The 22,939-nt window shown below is 47.8% G+C and overlaps 1 protein-coding gene across 50 annotated transcripts in view; it reads left to right on the forward strand.

The window, feature by feature from the left end:
- MICAL2 (microtubule associated monooxygenase, calponin and LIM domain containing 2) overlaps positions 1 to 22,939 on the forward strand; it is a 261,902-nt gene that overhangs the window by 86,559 nt on the left and 152,404 nt on the right. For all 50 annotated transcript variants that reach the window (XM_078340519.1, XM_078340524.1, XM_054242079.2 and 47 more), the window contains 5 exons: positions 8,549 to 8,756; positions 12,330 to 12,446; positions 13,790 to 13,891; positions 17,781 to 17,936; positions 21,265 to 21,365. In XM_078340519.1, coding sequence (XP_078196645.1) covers positions 8,549 to 8,756; positions 12,330 to 12,446; positions 13,790 to 13,891; positions 17,781 to 17,936; positions 21,265 to 21,365 — 684 coding nt within the window. The remainder of the gene's footprint in view (positions 1 to 8,548; positions 8,757 to 12,329; positions 12,447 to 13,789; positions 13,892 to 17,780; positions 17,937 to 21,264; positions 21,366 to 22,939) is intronic.

Below are 22,939 nucleotides of genomic sequence, written 5' to 3' on the forward strand. Positions count from 1 at the left end.
CCATCCTGGTCAACATGGTGAAACCCCGTCTCTACTAAAAATACAAAAAATTAGCTGGGCATGGTGGTGTGTGCCTGTAGTCCCAGCTACTCAGGAGGCTGAGGCAGGAGAATTGCCTGAACCCAGGAGGCGGAGGTTGCAGTGAGCCAAGATCGCACCATTGCACTCCAGCCTGGGTAACAAGAGAGAAACTCCGTCTCGAAAAGTAGGTAGCACTTACCAAGACCATGTGATGGTGGAGAAGCAGGTTTTTGAAGGGGGGGAACAAGAGTTCAGTTGTCTGCAACTGATATGTGAGCAATGCTTATTAGAGCAGGTAGAAATGTCAGCGCACAGTTTGGGGAATCTGGAGTCTGGGGGAAATTCAGGCTTGGGGATAATTTTGAGCACCATCAGCATGTAGATGGTAATTAAAGTCATGGAAGTAGATACTGTTGAGTTAATAAGGGAAGGGTATAAAGGCTGAGCCCCAAGCACTCCTGGGTATAGAGGACAGGCAGATGGGGAAGAGCAGCAAAGGTGCCTGAGCAACTGCAGGGCCGGGGAGAGTCCAGAAGGGTGAACTGCTTCAAAGGCTTTCCTGACTGCTTCTCTAGCCCGGGTTTCTTTTCTCTCTTCTTACCATCTTTGCTATTGCTCTGGAGCCAATTGTCCTAAAGTAGCCCCTCCATCCTATTCCAAGCTCATAAAAGCCACAGTGGGAATATAAGTCCAAGCTCTGGTCTGCCATCCAAGACCCTCCATGATCTCTTTCTTTCTCTACTGCCTGGTTTCACCTTCTCTGCCAGCCCCAGCCCCTGACCCTCACTTCGCTGACCACTACCCTGCAAACCACCCCCCTCTTTCCCAGCATGCTGTTTGTTTTCTCTTTCCAAATCTTCTGCCTCGATTCTCCACTCCTGGTCTATCTCCAGGAGGGATCCTTTCTTCACTGAAGTCACTTATCTGTTTCTTCTCTAAATTCCTACAGTAGTCAGAGGTAATATCAAACATTGTATCTGTTTTTCTTCTTCTTTTTTATTTTGAGATGGAGTTTCACTCTTTTTGCCCAGGCTGGAGTGTGGTGGCACCATCTCAGCTCACAGCAACCTCTACCTCCCAGGTTCAAGTGATTTACCTGCCTCAGCCTGCCGAGTAGCCAGGATTACAGGCATGTGCCACCATGCCTGGCTAATTTTTTGTAGTTTTAGTAGAGTTGAGGTTTCTACATGTTGGACAGGCTGGTCTCAAACTCCTAGCCTCAGGTGATCTGCCCGACTCTGCCTCCCAAAATGCTGGGATTACAGGCGTGAGCCACTGCGCTGGGCCCTGTTTTTCTTCTTCTCTAGTTCCCAACCAGACAGTGTCCTGAGGTTTGGGAACATGAGCCTGTAATCCCCAGAGCCATCTCACCAGTCCTTTACATATCTTAGATGGGAAGGAGAATATGAATGCTGTGCCACATAACACTCCACAGAAACCTGAAATGATTAATATAGGATTAGGATTTTAAGTGTGGGATCAGAGGTTAGGTTCTTCCTCTGGTTCTATTACCACAGCCAAGTCATTTAACCTTCCTGAGCTCCATTTTCCTATCCTCCAAATGGCTATGAATATGCCTAATTCAGAGTGAATGTAAGAATGACGTGGAATGCATTTCTTATAATGCACTTAGCACAGTTCACGTATGTTCCAAGCAGGCAGTAAGCGGTAGCTTTTTTATTATTGCTATTATAAATACTGTTATTACCCTTGGTCTTCCCAGTAGAGATGCATAGGCATCAACAAAGATGGGAGTGCTTCGGCCCGTTCACTCTGCCCTTTATCTCTCCCATAAGGTGTTTGGCTGGTGCTGGCAGGGGTGCAGGGGTGGCCCTCACACCCTGACTGCAGAGAACCTGTGTGTTAAATAGGGAGATACCGTGAGACCGAGACCCAACCAGTACCTGGAGGATTGTGCTTATAACTTCTAAACTAGGCAGTAGTGTGAGCGAACTTCTGAGGCCAAAGGGCAGAATGTCTGCAAATAAAACTGTCCCTGAAAATCCAGACCCTGCAGCTACTGGTTATAGTTGGTCATGGAGGAGGAGACAGTAGCTCAGGATGGTAGGGAAGAGCAGAGCGAAACGGAATATTTCTCAGAGGAATTAGTTGTTTTTTTTTAGGACACACACAAAGGATAGGATACCTTTTTCCATTTTCCTTCTGTAAATCTCTGAGATTGATAAGTGGTAAGTATAATTGTTACTCAGGAATAACTGGATGTGTCCCAGATACAGAAGAGAGTCTGGAGATGTCAGGGCCATGTCAGGTCAGATGAAATGTACCTCCTCACCCAGAGCAGCACTTAAAAGTTCTCCTGGGGAGCCCCTATTGGCCAACCCTCTCTCAGAGATTCCTCCACAGCTGGAATGTCAGGCGATTTTGAGCATGTACCCTGGGATCAGAGGTTAGGTTTTCACCCTGGTTCTGTTACCATAGCCATGTCATTTAACCTTCCCAAGCTCCAGTTTCCCATGTGCCAAATGAGGATGAATATGCCTAATTCAGGGTTATTGTAAGAATGAAGCGAGGCGCCTGGGTGCAGTGGCTCATGCCTATAATCCCAGCACCTTGGGAGGCCGAGGCAGGTGGATCTTGAGGTCAAGTGTTTGAGACCAGCCTGGCCAATATGGTGAAACCCCATCTTTACTAAAAATACAAAAATTAGCTTGGCATGGTGGCGCATGCCTGTAGTCTCACTTACTCTAGAGGCTGAGTCAGGAGAATCGCTTGAATCCAAGAGCAGAGGTTGCAGTGAACCGAGATTGAACCACTGCTCTCCAGCCTGGGCGACAAAGCAAGACTGTCTCAAGAAGAAAAAAAAAGTGAAATGCATTTCTTAAAACATGCTTAGCACAGTTCTTGCACATTATAATCAGGCATTAATTGTTAGCCCCATCTCTTGTGAGTATCCCCGAGTACTGCCCTGCAAGGGTAAGGCTGTGCAGCCAGGCCCCTACTGTAAGCCCTCCCACAACACACACATACTGGCAGGTGGGTGGCACCTTGGATTTGAAACCTCTCCATCCTGCGATTCTGAATCAAGCTGTTCTTATTCACAGTAAACCAGTAACAACCAGGGGCTTCCTGCCTGGATTCAGATTAAGTGGCTGGTTCTGAGATCCAGGGAGGCTGCAGAGCCACACCAGGAAGTATGGTGGCACGTCCCTGGCACTAGTGCAGTGCCCCTGGGGAGCTGGCCTGCAGGCCAGTGTGCTGGGAGGCTGTGGCTACCAGGGAGACAGCACCATGCATGACCTCCCCCACGCCCAGCTTGCTGCCAGGGCCACCAGCTCACCAGAGGAGGCTTGCACTGTCCAAGCCCAAACTCCCACTGTGGTGGCACCTGCCAGTGTGGCTTCTCAGGACTTGCACAGGCTCAAGCTCTGTCCAGCCTATGATCTCCCCCACTGCAGAAGCACATGAAGCTCAGGCTGGACATGGCTTGGTCATTCCATGCAGAGGCCCTGTGAACCCAGCCTGAACCCCAGCTCCATTCAGGAGGCCACAGTGTGCTCAATGCAGGGAAGCAGCCAAGTCCTCTCATTTCATCCTGACCTCACCACTGAGGTTGGGCTTCACTGTCAGTGAAGCTGGTGAGAGTGTAGACTGTGGACCAATACTACCTGGGTTGAAATCCAGATTTGACCACTTATTCATTCTGTGACCTTAAAGACATTTCTTCCCCTCTTTACTCAAAGAGATGATAAGGGTGCCTGGAGCAAGTTACTTAACTTTTCAGTGCCTTAGTTACCTCACTTACAAAGTGGAGATGATAATAACACCTTTGTAGGGCAGTTGCAAGGGTGAAATACACAAAGCAATTAGAACAGTGCCTGGCAAGTAGCATGTGCCAGGCACAGTGCAGCTTTGCTCTCACAGCTGTCATTTCTAGGTGAGGTGCAAGGTGGGTCAGCAGGCTAGAGAGCCACACCCTGCTCAAGTGCTGGCTTCTGCACTCCACCTCGCTGCAGTGTCTGGACACATGGCTCTCAAAGAACACGGGGACAGGTTCAGAAGTGGAAATGAAGCCTGCAGACTGCTACCTCCTGGCTTAGCCCTAGGTCCCCTCAGCATCTCCCTCTGGGGACTGAATCTCTTGTGCCTTCCTGACACAGCCCCAGCACGCTGACCCACTTATTGGCTGGCAAGAGGGGCGGCTAGAAGATGCACCATGTCAAGAAGTGGGTCGTGTTTGCAGGGCCCACTGGGGAGAAGCAGGAGTCCCATGTGAGCTGGGGCCACCCCGTCTCTGACTGCGGGTTGCTTGGTCCCCATCCCTCTATTTCTGACTCTTGATGAAGAGCTGATTTTTCCATGTGGTGTTTGTCTCTCCCCTGTGCTAACATGGAGGCCTGAACTCCACCGTGCTTATCTATACAATGGATTTCCTGCTGGCGTTGGTTCTGCCCTGCTCCCCACTGGGTAATAATTTATGCCACCTGAGCACACAGATATGCTGACATCCATGATGCTGGTGGCCTTGGCAGACCCTGGCTCCCCCAGTCTGGGTGGGAATCTGCAGACGTGAACCCCCACTGGTGTGAACTGAACATCCCAGTTGTGGATGGAAAGGCAGAACTGGATGGGTGGAGAAGGTGGAGAGAGTTCATCCATCAGCTGTCAGTTGAGACCTCCTGGGTGGCAGGCCTGGTACTGGGCTCTGAGCACACAGAAATACAGAGGACGGGGGCGGCCTTAGAGAAGCCCTTGGACTGGCTGTGGGTCACACACACATAACTGTGACCTGCAGAGCTGGTTCTGGGGAAGCAGAAAGGACAGAGCTCATGGGAACATGGGCAGGAGCATACAATCTGAGTTTTAATGAAAAGTTTTCCTTCCTTGGACGTAAGGCCTGGCTGGGTCTGAGGAAAGAGCTCCTTTGGGTCGAGTTATCACAACCCTTTGCATCTGTGTTCTGTCTGGACCACGTCCAGCGTCCAGAGCATCTACAGTGGGCATGCCGGGGAAGGCCTCCTCTCTCCCACTCCTCTGCCCGGGCATGTGGCTGCCATGGTATTTGGCCTTTTGTCAGAACACCAAGTTCCCATGTTAATCACAACAAGCGCGTTCAGAGAAGACCTGGCCTGGCCCCTGCCAACAAGCCCTCTCTCTGGCCTTGATAACATCTGTACTGAATTTTCTCCCTTTATATAATTAGGCCCATTGGTATTTGCTTTGACTTTAGGTTACGGTATGACTGGCATCTCTGAAATTTCAGGCCCGAAATATGTACTGGGGCCCAGGATGGTGGGAAAACTGAGCTTCCGCCAATGGGATTTTAGGTTTAGCCAAGAGCATCAGAAACTGTACACCAACTACTGTTTGCCTGCAAAATGCACGGCCGCCCCCTGACTGGTGAGAAAGGGATCTCCTGCCTTATCCGGGAAGCAGTGCTGGGTCAGGCCCGGTGGACAGAAGGATGCAGGGTGCTCCCCTCCTTCTTTTCTGCCCCTGTTCACCCCACATCCTCCCACCCCTGCTTCATCCCTGGCCCCGAAGGGACAGACTTCAGCAAACAGGAAAAGATGTACTAACGGCAAAGAAATGCAGGAATCCAGACTTAACCCCAAAGCAAACCTCACCCGTGTTGGGGCTTGGAGTCGTGCTTTGAAATGACTATCATTGTCTGGCTATGTCCAAGCCCAAGGAACTGTTTGGGGAGTGAGATAAAGAGTAGTGCTGAGCTTGGGAAGCGGGGCTTGGTTCTTTCCCGGTGGCTCTATCCAGAGAGGATGCACATGGACTTGCACACCCACTCACTCCCTGATGTCTCTGAGCTGGATCTCAGTGGTGACCTCATTTCCCTTAATTAGGTGTCTACAAACTCTCTAGAAGGCTCCAACCAGCAGGCCACACTGATTGTGGTGTGGGAGCTCCTGATATGCTTGTTTGCACTTTCCTTTTGGGACCCTGCAGGCCCAGCTGAGTGATAACTGGATGATGGAACATTTGCTAGAGGAAGGGGAATGTGCTTTTTTAAGATAAGGTTTGATCTCAAGCAGAAGGACAGTTTCCAGATGCCTCCGCAGTGTTGAGGAGTGAGGAGTGGGTGCAGATCCCCTTGCCCGTTGCCTTGCTGAGGGTCAGATCTCCAGGCAAACTCCTGCCTTAGAAAGGAGTTTCTTCTGATTCTTTCAGGCAGAGTATTGCCATCTTCCTCTGGTTTTAGACAGTATTGATGCTGCTCCTCATAAGATTTTCTTTGAATGAAAGGACTTTTGCCCAATACAGCTATCCTAGGTCATCGTGTGTCTTCCCTGGGGAAGGATCCTTGTCTTTTTCAGCATGTTGTGTCCATTGAGGACCGAGCATGGGACTCATGCAGAATCTTCTTTTGTCACCTCTGCCCACATGGCCCAAATGCCAACAGGACCAAGGCCATCAAAGATGCCTTTGGCACTTAAGACTTTCACCATTTGACTCCACACTAATTCTCATCTCTTTTTCTCCCATTCCTTTCCCTTCTCCCAAAGTATCCTTCTCTCTATCCACCTTGAACTTCTTTCTCTTTCTCTTTGAAAGGCCAGTTCCCTCTGCTGAAATGTTCTTTTTTCTTTTTTATTCCTGGCAAACCAGAAGCAGTCCAGCATGGTAGGCTATGGAATGAGACTCCCTGGGTTTGAATCCTGGTTCTACCCCTTTCAATCTGTAAAAGCATGAGCCAATTAAGTAGCTGCTTTGTGCCTCAATTTCCCCATCTGTGAAAGGGGCATCATAATAGTTCCTTAGATTTGTTGTAAAGATTAAGAGCTAAAACACAGAAAGCACTTGAAACCATTTGGCCCATAGTAAGTGTTCAACAAATGTGGGCTAAAGTAATAATTTGAAAGACCCGCCTCTGTGAAATCTTTTCCAACTTACGAGGCAGGATTAGCTTTTCCCTCTGGGCTCCAGATAAAACCAGCCACACAAGATTCTAGTTTTATATATATATGTTATGTATTTTACCCCTAGCCTGAGAGTTTCTAGAAGATAGGGTCTAGGTCTCAGCAATGAGAATGACACTATTTACACTAGTATGTGCCAAGCTCTGTATATTTTTTTCTCATGTACTTTTTTTTATGATGACATAATTCATATTTACCCTCTTATAGTACACAATTCAGTGGTTTTAGCATATTTGCAAGGTTGTGCAACCATCACCACTATCTAATTCCAAAACAGCTTAAAAATACACCCTGTATTATCCATTAGTGGTCATTCTCCAATTATCCCTCCACCATTTCCCAGCAGTCACTAATCCACTTCTGTCCCATGGATTTGCCTATTCTGGACATTTCATAGAAACAGAACACAGTAGGTGTCCTTTTGTGTCTGGTTTCTTTCACTTAGCACAGTGTTTTTAAGGTTTGTCCATATATTAGAATTTCTTTCCTTTTTATGGTGGAATAATATTCCATTGTATGGATATACCACATTTGGTTTCTTCATCAATGGTGACCATTTGGGTTGTTCTTACTTTGGGGCTATTATGAATGATGCTTCCATGAACATTCACTTACAGGATTTTGTGTGAACATGTTTTCATTTCTCTTGGGTATATATATCTAGGAGTAGAATTGCCAGCTCCTATGGTTTAAACCTCTATGTTTAACTTTTGGAGGAATGACCAGTCTGTTTTCATGCATCTCTATCAGTTTATTTTCCCACCAGCAATGTCTGAGGGTTTCGGTTTTTCCATATCCTCACCCACACTTGCTGTTCTCTTTCTCATCGTAGCCATCCCAGTGGGTGTGAAGTGATTTCTCACTGTGGCTTTAATTTGCACTTCCCTGATGGAAAATGGGGTTGAGCATCTTTTCATGTACTTAGTGACCATTTGTATATCTTCTCTAAAGAAATATCTATTCAGATCCTTCGCCCAGTCTTTACTGGGGCTATTTATATTTTTATTACTGAGTTGTGAACATTCTTTATGTATTTTGGATACAAGTTCCATATCAGATATATGATTTGTAACTATTTTCTCTTCTCCCTTCTGTGTGGTTCTCTTTTCACTTTCTTGATGGTGGCCTTGGAAGCACCAAGTTTTAATTTTAAAATCCAATTTGTCAATTTTTTCTTTAGTTGTTTGTGTTTTTCCTGTTATATCTAAGACACTATTACCTAATTCAAGACCACAAAGATGTACCATAGGCTTTTAAAGTGATCTTATTTACAATAACCTTACGAGGAGAGTAGTAGACCCACACAGATAAGGCACCTTAGTGATCAAATGCTGGAGCTGGGACTGAAACCCAGTTCACTTTAACTCTGAACCTTACATGCATCTTACTGTGCCTCCTCCCCAAGTCCCTTTCCCTCTGCACTCCTCACAGGGCTTGGCACAGTGGTTGGTGCATGGCAGGTGCACAGGTAAGGTACATTGGGTGGATGAGTGACAGGCCCTAACAGGTACATAGCTTGCACTTGCTGGTTGGTTCAGGTCAATTGGGATTTGCACCTCAGTTTCCCTGCTGACTGGGAGTTCATGTCTGTGATGCTAGAGGTTGCTCAGAGTCTCTTTCCTCTCTCACCTCTGCAGTGTCTCATTGTTGGGGGAGGACCCTGTGGCTTGCGCACTGCCATTGAACTTGCCTACCTGGGAGCCAAAGTGGTCGTGGTGGAGAAGAGGGACACCTTCTCCAGGAACAACGTGCTACACCTCTGGCCTTTCACCATCCACGACCTTCGGGGCCTGGGAGCCAAGAAGTTCTATGGGAAGTTCTGTGCTGGCTCCATCGACCATATCAGTGAGTGGAGACTATGGTGATATCCCAGGAAGGGAGGGAACTGATCCTGGGTGGGACATATCTCTCCAAGTCTAGGAATCCCCAGCTTGTCTGTCTTAGTCCCTGGGGGCACCATATATTGGACTAACAGACATCTAGTAAAAGGCCGGCTTTGTGCCTTGGGCCTTGGGCTATCCCCCAGCAGGCTGTAAGCATGAGGTCAGGGACTGCAGCTTGCCTTAGTCACCAGAATATCTCCAGGACAGGAAAGAGTGCTTGACTCATAGCAGATGCTAGTTAAACGTCTGTTGGATGAATGAGTGAAATAGAGAAACAGACGCAGAGGTAAATAGCATAGTCTGTACCCTGAAGGAGCGCACCGAGATGTTGGTAATAATGTGCTTTAATAGGGTTAGTCACACTTGCTAAAGAAGTTTGGAGGCCATTAAGAGGCCAGATAGTCAAGACCCTCCATGCAAAGGAATTTGGACATTGTGCTGGTGGTGCTGGGGAGCCATGGCAGGTTTTAGAGCAGAGGAATGAAAAATTGGATCCTTGTTTCCTGATGGGTTCCATACCAAAGTTTTAAAAACCTGACCTTTAAAAAGAAAGAGAACATCACGATGGGGCTTCAGCCAGAATAGGATGGAAAATAGACAATGTGGACCCCAGGTCCTGGGCATCACTGAATGCTTACATGGGGCAAGATGAGTGCTGAGGCCCTTCTGCTCTGATGTTCCTCAAGTCTGGAGCTCTCAGGGCTGGGTCTCTGCGAACAGCCTTTGGGAAAGGCAGCCTCCCTTCTGGCAGCTTTGCGGTGGTCCTTAGCTGTTTTATATGCAGCTGACCCTTGAACAACACAGGTTTGAACTGCAAGGGTCCACTGATACATGGCTTTTTTCATCCAAACACCTGCAGGTTGTAAAACCCACTTCTATAGAAAGCTGATGTTTTGTATACTTGAATTCCACAGGGGCAAACATAGGACTTAAGTATGCATGGATTTTGGTATACTCAGGGGTCCTGGAACTAATCTCCAGCAGATACTTAGGGATGATTGTATAGAAATAGTGACCCGTGAAAGGGAGGTTAACACTATGGGGAAAGCTCAAGAGTCTGAACAGAATTTCGTCCAAAATATGTCTCTTCCATTTCTGTCTGACTTGGGGCAAAGCCTGTACCTGCTTCAAGCCTCAATTTTATCTCCTGTAAAGTGTGATTAATCTCTGTCTCCTAGAACTGCTGAGAGGATTAAATGAGGTCCGGTTTGTGACATACTTAGCACCATGCCTAGCACATAGTAAGTGCTCAGGAAAAATGCTTTGTGGCCCGTGCTGTACAGTGAGCAAGAAGCAGCCGTGGTCCCCAGACTTCAGAATGCAGAGCTGCTTTCTCCCAGCCAGTGTTTCTCAGTGGGGGTGGTAGGAGGAGGGCCCTGAGAGCCATGTTCTTATGAGGACAAGAATTGATGGGAAAAAGGAATGCAGCTTGGGTGGGAACAACTGGAGAGAATTATCAGTCACATAGGGTATAATTTATTCAGACACAGGAGAATTTACCAGCTGTGGCCCCAGAGTTTATTCCCACTCGGAGATGAGAAAATTCCAGGAGTCTAGTGGAAATTTGGATTTGCTTAGGGAGCTGCAGTGTCAGCTTTCAAGATGTGCTCTCCTACCCCACAGAAGAATGCATGTTGGTTACCAATTTAGAACCGCTGTACTGAGCACCACTTTCTCATCAAGTTCTGTTGGGAGGCAGAGCTGGGTACCAGAAAGCCTTGTGGGGTCCTGAGCTTGTTGGGCTGGCTTCCTGTTCAGGAGCCCTTCTCTGCCCTCACTGATGGGGCTTTCATTGAACCCCTAGTCCTTGCAAGTACTTCAGCATCCCATATTGCCAGTGGGACTCGAAATAACATTGAGACAGTCAGAACGATCATTGTCAAGAGTAGCTCCAGTACTTGCAAGAAAGGAGAATTTATTAAGCACTTACTGTGTGCTGGAACCAGACTGAGTAGGAACCTCAGAACCATAAGGAGAGGCCAGGCCTCCTCTGGAAGGGTGGTTCATGGTAGGAGGTGGACTGAGCTCTTTATGCCCAGTTCATTGGGTTTGGTTGAGCCCGGCTGCATCTCTAGCCCCAGCTGCATCATCATACTCAGCCCTCCTCAGCGGTTCTCTATGTCTCTGTTAACATTCTCCTCCAATTCCCGTTGCGGCCATTCTAAACCTCCAGCATGATGACCTCATTCCTAGCCGCTAGCCTCCCTCCTGTGCTGGGGGAAGAGGAAGCACTCCCAGTCTGGGCCTGCTTCCCTCTCCTGTGCCCCAGCACCCATTCCTTCCTCATGCCCCATGCCAAATCACAGCTGGCACCTCCTTTCCAATTTCAGTCTCTCTGGCTTCCTGCCTCTCCCCCTGCCCTATCACTGAGTCTTCCTGCTCCTCCCCTCACACTGGACCTCCAGCCCTCTGTTATTGCCCCGCTACCCTCCCTTGCCATAAGGTATTTATTCTAGAAAGAAAGGCATGGACTTGGTCTACATTTTCCACTCAAAGCTCCTTCTGTCACAGTCCGCTGTCTTCCCCACCACTGTGCTAAAGAGATTTGCATAAAATTCTTCAAAAGTTTCCTAACCCCAAGTTCCCTGGTCTCTTGTCAGCTTCACAGTCCTTCATCTATCTGTGGGAGTTGATATTCTTGGTCTTTCCTCCCTTGGCTTCCAGGACCCCCACAAAGGCCCTGTTCTACCACTGCCACCCTCCCCCAACCATTATGTCTTGCCCCATTCTGTTTACCTCTGTTCTCTCCATTAGAAGATGTGTTCCATATCTCCTGTGCCTAGCATGGCACCTGGCATAGTATAGATGCTTAATAAATGCTAAATGAGTCCAGCCCATCAAATACAGAAGGGCCCACAGAGAGTTTAAAACTTCTCACTCTGCAGAAAATTATTTGGAGGCATATCTATTTGTGCCGAATGGCAGGATATAAAACAGGGAAATGAGATTCCACTCACTGAGGGAGTTTTGAAGGGTGGGTGGGAGATGGGAAACCATGACGCTTTGTGGTGAGAATTTCCTAACCAGTCCTCACCACTGCATGTTTAAGAGCTGAGGCACGGGCCCCATATAATGAGTCACGGATCACAGACTTCACTAAGGCCCTTTACTCTCTCTTTGCTTACTCCTCTTTCCATCTTCATCTCATCAAACCCAGAGCCCAGCTGGGGAAGGAGGCTGGAAAGACAGAGCCTCCCTTGTTATCGCATCATCTAGAGTTAGAACAGGGTCTAGAAAGAGAACAGATGTGGGTCTACATTCTAGTTTTGCTCCGTGTTGCCTGAGCAAGTCACTTAACCTTGTTGAGCCTCAATTTCTCATCTACGGAATAAGGATAATAATGGTTCCACCTTACTCTTACTCTTACTGTAATAGTAAGGTGAGGAAATATAGAGTGCTTGGTGCATAATCCGACTCCATAATGGTATACTGCTGTGCTCAAAGGTCACCGAGCAGCAGTGACTATGTAGCATTCTGCATAGAGGTGGTGTTCAGGCGTTGCTGTGACAGTTTCTCTCTCCTTCCTGCCCAACAGGTATTCGCCAACTACAGCTCATTCTATTCAAGGTGGCCCTGATGCTGGGAGTTGAAATCCATGTGAATGTGGAGTTTGTGAAGGTTCTAGAGCCTCCTGAAGATCAAGAAAATCAAAGTACAGTATACTTATCCTTTTCTGCCTAGAAAGCAGATACTACAAAATAGAAATCCCATTTGCTGCTTGCAGAGGCTGTTTCTGTAAGAGTTATTCTTATTGGGAGCTGGCTGGCATAACTCCAGTGAACGGTATTTTGCTGTTTTTGACCATTGCTATGACTTTAGCTTTGCTCTTTGGCTCCAAGGGGATTTATGATTAAGCCATTAAACCTATAATTTGGTTACCCTGTCCCAAGGGGGTGCTACTTTGGTAAAGTAAACCTAATCAATAAGTAGGACAGAAGACATAGATTTGGTTGTTTGGTGAAGTTCATTCACGTGTTCTACAAGCTGTGTGTGTATTTCACACATGGATATGTGGATGCACTTGTACCCATGGCACATTTTAAAATCCAGCAAAGCGAATCTTCTAGAGCAACTGTGAAATAAGGTCCAAGATGTTATTTGGTATATAACACTTTTAACCATATTGAGGTGTCATTTATAAACTATGATATTCGCCTGTATAGGCAGATCTTAATGTTTCTCTTTTTCCCTTTAGTATGTTTGTTTAAATTCTTGTCCCTTACACACACCAGGGTCAAAGAGTTTGTTCACGATGCCTGTGCATCTCTCTTATTATCAAAGTCATCTACTGCCTGGGAGGGGCTTTGAGTTTGGGACCAGCTTAGTGTCAGAGACCTTGCAGTTTCTCGCCTAGGGTACATTTCTATTTCTCCGGTCCTCTGTCCAGAATATTTGAGGATTTGGGGGAGACTTTAGCTTTTGTAGTAGGACAGCATTCACTCTTTGGCACTCAGGAACTGTGTACTCTTAACCTTTTCCAGACCTCTAGCGACATTAAATCTTAATTATTCAGGCTTCACCTGAATTTTTAAAAATAAAAGACAGTATACTATACAACAGAACATTTTGAGCATGAAATAGAAATTAAACTGGTTTCCTTATACCCTACACATCTTTTTGGGTCTGTTTAGCAATGAGAGGCACTGAAGAATATGGGAGAGTGTGAAGAGAAGGTGATGGACTCTGGAGAAAAATAACCTGCAAATGAGAGTAGTTTATGGACCTTGGAGGCTAGACTCCTAGCAGAGGCCAGCAAAACCCGGCATGGATTTGGTATTGCTGGTTTACTTCATCCTGGATTGAACTGACACTCAAGTCGGAGGAAACCAGATTAGAGAGTGAATCTGGACTGCTCTAGGCCTTTCCCCTGGAGGCTCGCTCTGGGATGCACAGACCTGGCTGCACTGTCCATTTCTCACAGCCACCACACAGCGGGTATAGTCATTCCCTTCCCACCACTCTCTGCTAACTCATGTCATTTCTCTGTCCTGGTAGAGATTGGCTGGCGGGCAGAATTTCTCCCTGCAGACCACTGTCTGTCAGAGTTTGAGTTTGACGTCATCATTGGTGCTGACGGCCGCAGGAACACCCTGGAAGGTGAAGACTCTTCTTGGAGTGGGAATGCGGGGGTGGGAATGGGAGAGGGTGCATTGGGGAAGAGCTGGAGAAAGTGGGTAAGATGCAGGTGCCAGAGCTGGATGGATGTCTTGATAGGAGGGCAGGCAGTCCGGTCCGACTTGCGGTAGAGCAGCCCTCCTCCCGTGCGGTGGGTGCTTGGCGGCATCCATCTCACTCCGTCTGAACCTCGGTTTTCTCAACTGTAAGCAGTGGGTTGCAGGACCCTCTCAAAGAGTTGTTAGGTGGGCTGGGAAAGGACTAGTATGTGAAAATATTTTATAAAAAGTGCCATGGGGGAAAAATCAACATCCATTGTTGAGTGCCTCCTAATGTGCCAGCCATGGTGCCGAGCACTTTCCTTTTCTTTTGAGATGAAGTCTTGCTCTGTTGCCCAGGCTGGAGTGCAGTGGCACGATCTCGGCTCACTGCAACTTCCACCTCCTGGGTTCAAGCAGTTTTCCCACCTCAGCCTTCCGAGTAGCTGGGATTACAGGCCTGCACCACCGTGCCCAGCTAATTTTTGAATTTTTAGTAGAGATGGGGTTTCACCATGTTGGCCAGGATGGTCTTGATCTCTTGACCTCGTGATCTGCTTGCCTCGGCCTCCCAAAGTGCTGGAATTACATGCGTGAGCCACCACGCATGGCCGGTGCTGAGCACTTTCATACTTACTTTAGCTAAGATAAACATTTCTATGCTATTAATAGTATTCACTTACTTTCAAGTGTATTATTACTTTTACTTGAAGGAAGAACTCACCTCTTTTTGTAACTTTTAAGCACACCCACTGCTGGGCAGGCAGGTACGTCTTGCCAAACTGTCAAGGTATAAAGCCACACTTCTCTGAGTTCTAAAGCTGAAGCATAGTATCTTTCATGGGGTAAGATCCTGTCAGGTTGTGAGAAAAACACCATTGTCAGGCAATGCTTCTGTCCCCTCCACTCCAACACCAAGACTGATCCATCCACAGGCTGTACTCATTGATACTAACCATGCTAATTTGAGACCATGGGTTGTAAACAGTGTGGCCCCAAGTGGCATCTCTTAGATTAGGGCAGTTCTGCTTTTTGAGCTTACCCCCTCAAGAGCCACAGGCTGCAGATGCCTGACTGAGAAGACACATCACTCTGAGAATGGCACATGCTCCCTGAAACAGGGCTGATTAGAAAACTCAGTGGGCCGCCTGGCTTAGGACTTTCCCATCTGCCACATAACCAGAGCTGTTCACCACTCTCCTTTCCCCTTCCATACCCACATCCCCAGCCATTGGTCATCAACCTCTGATGGGGAATGCTTAAGCTGCCAACATGGATATAGTATTGTTGGAATTTACACGCTTGGTAAAAGTGTAAGTTAGAATATTTGAGGCCAGGTGCGGTGGCACATGCCTGTAATCCCAGCACTTTGGGAGGCTGAGGCAGGCGGATCACAAGGTCAAGAGATCTAGACCATCCTGGCCAACATGGTGAAACCCCGTCTCAATAAATAAATAAATAAATAAAAACTAGCTAGACGTGGTGGTGGGCACCTATAGTCCCAGCTACTTGGGAGGCTGAGGTAGGAAAATCATTTGAAACTGGGAGGCAGAGGTTGCAGTGAGCCGAGATCGTGCCACTGCACTCCAGTAGCCTGGCAACAGAGTGAAACTCTGGCTCAAAAAAAAAAAAAAAAAAGTATTTAAGTATCCAGGACCCATTGTCAGCTTGGGTATAGTTGGGCATTTCATGAATACAGAAAGAAGGGTGGGAAGTGATGGAGCCATTTGAGCTACTCAAGCCCAAATGCATAAACTAGGCTTCTCAGTATCAACACTGCTGATGTCTGGGCCACACCGTTCTTTGTCGCAGAGACCGCCCTGTGCGTTGTAGGGTGTTTAGCAGCATCCCTGGCCTTTGCCCCCACAGACACTGGGAGCACCCCCGGGTATGACAACCAAATGTCTCCACACTTCATCAAGTGGCCCCTGGGAACAAAATCACCCCCAGCTAAGAAATGCTAGATGAGAATAATGGCCATTTCTGACCCTTTTGACAAAAGTCTAATGAAGGACAACTTAGAGGAGGGCTATTGAATAGAAACCCAAGGTTGTCACTAACAGGGATTTTTGACAGAGATGGTTGAGAATCAGCGTGAGGCTGGAGTACATGGTGAGCAGATGTGCAGGGCCTTCCCGAAGCTGGCCGAGGAAAGGTGATGTGTGGAGGTCTGCACCTGCATGGCAGGCACCTGGCGTTACACAAAGTACACAGCATGCCTGGGGCAGGGGCACTCAGGAAAGATCAGATGCCAGCAAGATGGGGGACTAGGAGGGAGACACGCTCTTGGAAAGTGACCATCTGTTGTGCAGAACCCCTGTTAACCTCAATAGGGAAGGTACCAAGTTCCAGAGGCCAAAGAAGAGACCCAGAGCCAGCAAAGGAGACATGGGTTTTATTAGGGACTCACAGGGGAGAGTCCAGTGGCAGTGGGCTGGACAAGAGACCCGCCTTACCTACAGAAATAAGTAATTTGGTCCAGTGGCTGTACAGCACAACCTCATAGCCCGGTGGTGGCAGCCTGGGCAGGAAAACCACAACTTCTTGCAAACAGCATGCGGTATATACAGCATTTTCACGTAACCGCCTCCACCTGGCAAGCTTCATTCAACCCAAAACTCAGGGCCTCGATCCACAGGAAGGGCCAGGAACTCATAGACAAGGAACAAGTCTCAGGGTTGGCCACTCTTGGATTCCCTAGCTCAGAACACACATTCAGGGGCATCAGCCATACAGAGTCATTCTAAAGTCGTGCTTCAGTTATTGCTATCGGTGTGTTTGCCCTATACCACCTGCTGGGGTCCTCCATGGCACTACCATTCAAGAGCGATTTTAATGTAAATCATGGAAAACAGGAATTAGAGCGCTAAGCCTGGGTAACATGATGAAACCCTGTCTCCAAAAACAGTTAAAATAAATAAGCCAGCATGGTGGCACATGCCTGTTGTCCCGGCTACTTGCCGGCCGATGTGGGAGGGAGGATCGCTTGAGCCTGGGAGGTTGAGGCTGCAGTGAGCCATGATTGGCACCACTGCACTCCAGCCTGGGCAACAGAGTGAGACCCTCTCTCAAAAACAAAAAAAATGAGAGTTAGAATTCCATCTATTCATTTATACATGCATTGCAGATGTACTAGGTGCCAGTTACTAGGAACTGGCGCACCATTTTCCCCTCTTCAAAGGACACCAGTCATATTGGAGTAAGGAGTGTCCCACCCTACTCCAGTGTGACCTCATCTTAGCTAATGACACCTGCAATGATGCTATTTCCAATCGGTTCACATACTGAGGTACTGGAGTTAGGACTTCAGCACATGAATGTGTGTATGTGTGTGTGTTGCGGGGGACATAATACAACCCAGAAAATTGGAGATGCAAAGAAGATCTGGTAGAATCCCTGTCCTGCAGGAATTCAATGTAATCTACTTTTCAAGGGGGTTGGGGCAGGGCAAGGGGTGGAACCATGAGACGTGCTAAGACAGTAGTTTTAATCCTATAAATTCAAAGTGCATGTGGGTCTCTCATGAGTGTGTCTAGCAACAGTGCTTGACACGTCCTTAAAAGTGTGCACCCTGTTGGGAAGGATCGCTGTGGCCTTTTGTTTGTTGAAGCCTAATCAGGTCCTATAGATTTTAGAAAAGGACAATGTCCCACTGACTTTTAAAGGCTTTGGGAGCAAACCTTGGCGTTTCTGCTTGCTCCTGTCCTCTAGAGATCCAGAATCCTGGTTTCAAGGGCCTGGGAGGCATCTGGGAACAGCTCTCCCAACAACCATTTCCGGTTTTCACACCAAATCCAAAAGATAGACCCGCTTTTTCCCTTCTCCTCATGCAGGGTTCAGAAGAAAAGAATTCCGTGGGAAGCTGGCGATTGCCATCACCGCCAACTTCATAAACAGAAACAGCACAGCGGAGGCCAAGGTGGAAGAGATTAGCGGTGTGGCTTTCATCTTCAATCAGAAATTTTTTCAGGACCTTAAAGAAGAAACAGGTGGGACCTTCACCTATCTCCCAACCAGGCCAACGTCTCAGCTTCTAAAGTGTGCAGAGGCATGTGCTGGCTTTCTGGGCTCTTGGGCCTGGAGGGACTCACTCTGATTGGGTGGAAGCAGAGATTCCCCTAGGATAGTGATAACAATGGACAGGACTCCTTCTGGGACAAGAGAGATTCTTGAAGGACTGTTCTAGAAGTTGTACATGAAAGAAGCTAGCGGACATTGACCGAGTGCTCATTATATGCCAATTCTCAGTGTTGTGCAGTACAAAGTGGAGGTTGACATGATACCTCTCACAGTGGTTCCCTGTCCATTAAGGGATCTCTGCATAAACCATCCTAAGGCAGGTGGCCGGCACTGTTACCTGAGGTCAGCATGATATTCAGGGAATGCTGAGGAGGGAGCCGGTAACCTATGGACGGTTCCTAAAGGGGCCCAGGTGCTTTCGTGCTGTGGGACATCTGGGTATGCCCAGGAATGTGACCTGTACTGGCACCAGTTGTCACCCCACCATGGGCCTAGAGGATAGGAGATATTGATTCATTCACTCAACTGATATTGATTGAATGCCTACTATGTGCCAGATGCTGTTCTAGAGCTTGAGAATGAGCAGTGTGCAAAACAAAATCCCTCCCTCCTGGGCTTATATTCTATGGGAATAGACTGTCAATACACAAATAAATCAGTAACACATCAAGTGGTAACAGAGACAGTACAGAAAAAAAACAGGGTGAGGGGAAAGGGGGTGAGTCGTCTGTCTCCAGTTCATTTCACATATTTTTCCTTTCTTTTTAACCTGATTAAAAACACGTATTTCTCCTTGAAAAGCAGTGTAACAACATTAAATCAAATCTTTATATGGACAGTAAATCATTTCCAATCCAATCACCTCACATGGGAATAGTCGTCAGACTCACCTACTCCGTTTCTGTAATTTTCCACAGGCGTGCTTGCTTGTTATACATGACTGTAGCGTGAATCACGGTATCCACACTCTTTATTCAGCTTTTCTCATTCAGCATCCTGTTCCACACATCGTCCTCCTGGTGGTCACTTTTAGGGACTGTGGAATATCTTATCAAATTGAGGTATCGTCATTGCCTGAGCACTGAAACCAGGGATTAGCAAACTATGACTGGCCACATGGTTCCATATTGCCATTGAGCTAAGAATGGTTTTATATAGAGGCTGAAGAAAACCATCAAAAGAATATTTTGTGACAAATTTCAGTATCCATCAATAAAGGCTGATTGTCATCCAACCATGCCCATTTCTTTACATTACTCTCCATGGCTGCTTCCACCGTGAGAGGACGTGAAAGAGACCATATGACCCACAGGCCAGAAATACTTCCCAGCTGGTTGGTCACACACACACAAAAATACTTGCAGACCTCTAATTTAGGACTTCCAGTTATTTACTGTTACAGATGACACTGCTTTTGTTAAACTATTTCTTTAAGATCTTTTTTTTTGTTGTTTTCGAGACAGTTTTGCTCTTGTCCCCAGGCTGGAGTGCAATGGCACAATCTCAGCTTACCACCACCTCCACCTACTGGATTCAAGCAATTCTACTGCCTCAGCCTGCCAAGTAGCTGGGATTACAGGCATGCGCCACCACTATATTTTTAGCATAGACTGGGTTTCTCCATGTTGGTCAGTTTGGTCTTGAACTCCTGACCTCAGGTTATCCACCCTGCCTCAGCCTCCCAAAGTGCTGGGATTATAGGTGTGAGCCACTGCACTCAGCCAAGGTGATTTTCTAGGAATGGCATTAGTTATTGAGCGAGATTGTGCCTCTCACTGGCCACGAGGGTGTGCGCCCACTGCACAGCCCTCCGAGTTTCACCCCCGTTGCATTATTTCATTAAAAGCTTGACTATTTCCTGCTAGCCTGTGATGTCCTTTGGAATGATTTGAGAATACTTCAACCCTCCCTTTCCCTAAAAAAATCAAGAAAATAAATACTTAAGCCACTAAAAATAAATGAGAGCAGGACATGGAGTGTGCTTTTCCACGTTTCGGTGAACTTCCTTTAAACTCTGCCGTGGTTTTCACATTCGGCCGTTGTTTCACAACAGTGCCCTCACACAGTGACAGCTGTGAACTTCGTGATTCTCCCAGGGGCCCTTGGCGTTGATGGCTGTTTCCTATTTCACTGTAATGAAGGTGTTCCTATGGTTACCCAGCACGCCTTGTGTTAAATGCTGATATGTCGCCATGTGTCTACTCCTTTCTCTCCCTTCAAATAAGCCAGTCAGCCTCAAACTTGAGTGTGAATTGGCATCACTAGAGCTTGTTAAAACACAGCCTGCTGGCCCTATTTCCAGAGTTTCTGATTCAGTAGGTCTGGAGAAGGAACCTGATAATTTGCGTTTCTAATTTCTAATATGTTCTCAGGTGATGCTGATGCTGTTGGCCAGGGACCTCCCTTTGAGAACCACGGAGCTAAGCTCTCATTGCACAGCATGGTTTGAAATGCAGGAGCTTAGTGTGTAAAATGTCTGTGATTGGTGGAAAGCGCAGTAAGATACAGCCCAGCCTTCTCACCTGAGTTGTTTCCACCACTGCACTTGGGTTTTCACATATAAGCAGGGAAATGTAGAAATACTCCTTGGCATAGTCATTGGAGAATTCCCTCAGCTCTATGCAGCTGTGGCCACACAGAGGGCACAGTGGACAGCTTCCGTGGCCATGGCCAGCACTTGGCTTTTCTGCACAATTACTCGAACTTATAAATACCGGCCCACAACTCCTACATCCTACAGATGTTGTGAGTTTTTTGTGTGTTATTTTTTGGGTTTATTGTTTGCGTTTTTTTTGAGACAGCATCTTGCTCTGTTGCCTGGGCTGGAGTGCAATGGTGCGATCTCGCCTCACAGCAACCTCCGCCTCCTGGATTCAAGTGATTCTCCTGCCTTAGCCTCCTGAATAGCTGGGATTACAGGTGCCTGCCACCATGCCCAGCTAATTTTTGTACTTTTAGTAGAGATGAGGTTTACCAGGTTGGCCAGGCTGGTCTTGAACTCCTGACCTCAGGTGATCCACCCTCCTCGGCCTCCCAAAGTGCTGGGATTACAGATGTGAGCCACCACACCTGGCCCCATTGTGAGTTTTAACAGGAATAATGCCTCAATGGAACTATAGAAGCTACTATGACTTGGGTAGATTCTAATACTCTGTTTTATCTTTTCCAGCCTTGTATACCTTAAAAACTGGTCTAATATGAATATTCTGCAGATAAATAACAAGACCAATAATGGTTTCGGGTGCACAGTTGGTGCTGAGAAAGTACCACTGAGTCTGTGAATGCTTCTCGTTTCAGGCATAGATCTTGAGAACATTGTTTACTACAAGGATTGCACCCACTATTTTGTCATGACAGCCAAGAAGCAGAGCCTGCTGGACAAAGGTGTCATCATTAATGTATGTACCTCTTGGCTGTGATTTCCCGACTTTGCCAGCTGGGCTGGTGGCATCAGCAGGTGTGAAAGCAGATGTAGTCCTGCCAGAAACTGAGCGAGGGGAAGAGGGGGGAAGGTGCCACCCACTCACACCCTTCTTTCTCTTGGTGTTACGTGAGTGGTGGATAAAGGAGCCCTGCCAATATGCACAGAGAATTTTCTGCAGAGGGGCGTGTGCTGCTTTGAGACCTTTACTAGGTGTTAATGTGGACTGACTGAGTCTTTTCCTTCCCAAGTCTCATCCAGCCTTGCCTCCTCTCTGGGAGGCCACATGTCATTTGTAGGCAGATGGGAGCTCCTTGTCCTAATGAGACATAGACATGCTTTGACTTGTGAATTTCACACTGTGGACCCTTGTCACAGTGTAGGGGAAGGGTCACCATTCATGCAGTCAAAAAGACTCCATCTGCATCTTGACTCTGCCACATACCAACTCCAGACTGTGGGCAAACTGTTCATCCTTCTGAACCTCAGTCTTCTCATCTACAAAAGAGGAATGATAGTTTCTGCCTGAAAGGTTTCTTGGAAGGAGCAAATAGAAGATACATACCAAGCGCCTGGCACAGTGCCTGGCCAATGGTGGGTTCCTAGATTCCCTCTGTAACTTCTCAGTCTTCTTTGCATACTGGCTTTTTTGACCTGCTGGCCTCTGGCCTCTGCTTCGTGGCTTTGCAACTTCATGCTTAAACACAGGGCAGTGTTGGAAGGAAGAAACACATGGAGCAGTGGCCCCTGACTGGAAGCTTCTTTGGTCAGGTGTGCAGCCCTTCCAGAGCCCCTTTACTCTCCAGCAGTTGTTGCTGCTGCTGTCACCCCTGCTGCTGCCACCTCAAGACAAGGATCGCGCAGCCCAAGGTCAGCCTGCTGTCTGGGTGTCCGCCTGGAGCCCAGGCAGCACGGAGGCCATCCATCGCTGCTTGTCAGAGAAGAATGCACCTATCTTCTCTCCTGTGTGTGCTGGCAGCTGGCCGGGAGGCGTTAGTAACCCAGCTGTCCCGAGGGCCTCCTCCACTTCCTCAGGTCTTTGCTGAGAGCCTGAGTTACGGACGGAGGCTGTGAATGTGGGCTTGGCGAAGTGGGCTGAGCACGCCAGCAGATGGGTGGGCAATGGGCTTTGCAGTGTCCCACTGCTGGCTGTCAGTCTGGGAGTGGTGGCGGCCCCTTCTTCCCTCTGCCTCACAGGCATCCCTCCTGAAGTTGCCGCCTTAATCTGAAACTGTGTCAGATAGAGAAGGACTGCTGTGGTATGCGGGGGTGTAGGGGCAGTGGGCACCTTTGCAGAAGAGGGGCTGGGCAGGCAGGCAAAGTTTGACGGGTTTTTTGATGTGCTGGCAGAGCACCCTGGCCTCCTGGGATGCTAAGGTCACCCTCAGGTCATCCCAGGGTGTTTGCCCAGGCAGCGACACATTGCTCATGGCAACTTGCTTCCCTGGCAGTTGGCAAAGCCCCCCTAGGCCCATGCTTGTCTTCACCAAGGCTCTTCTTTCTCCTTCAGAGACCCCTGGGAGCAGCTCCTGAGCTGGTGCTGAGGAGCTT

Source organism: Callithrix jacchus, chromosome 10 (genome assembly GCF_049354715.1).
Source record: "Callithrix jacchus isolate 240 chromosome 10, calJac240_pri, whole genome shotgun sequence".
NCBI lineage: Eukaryota > Metazoa > Chordata > Mammalia > Primates > Cebidae > Callithrix > Callithrix jacchus.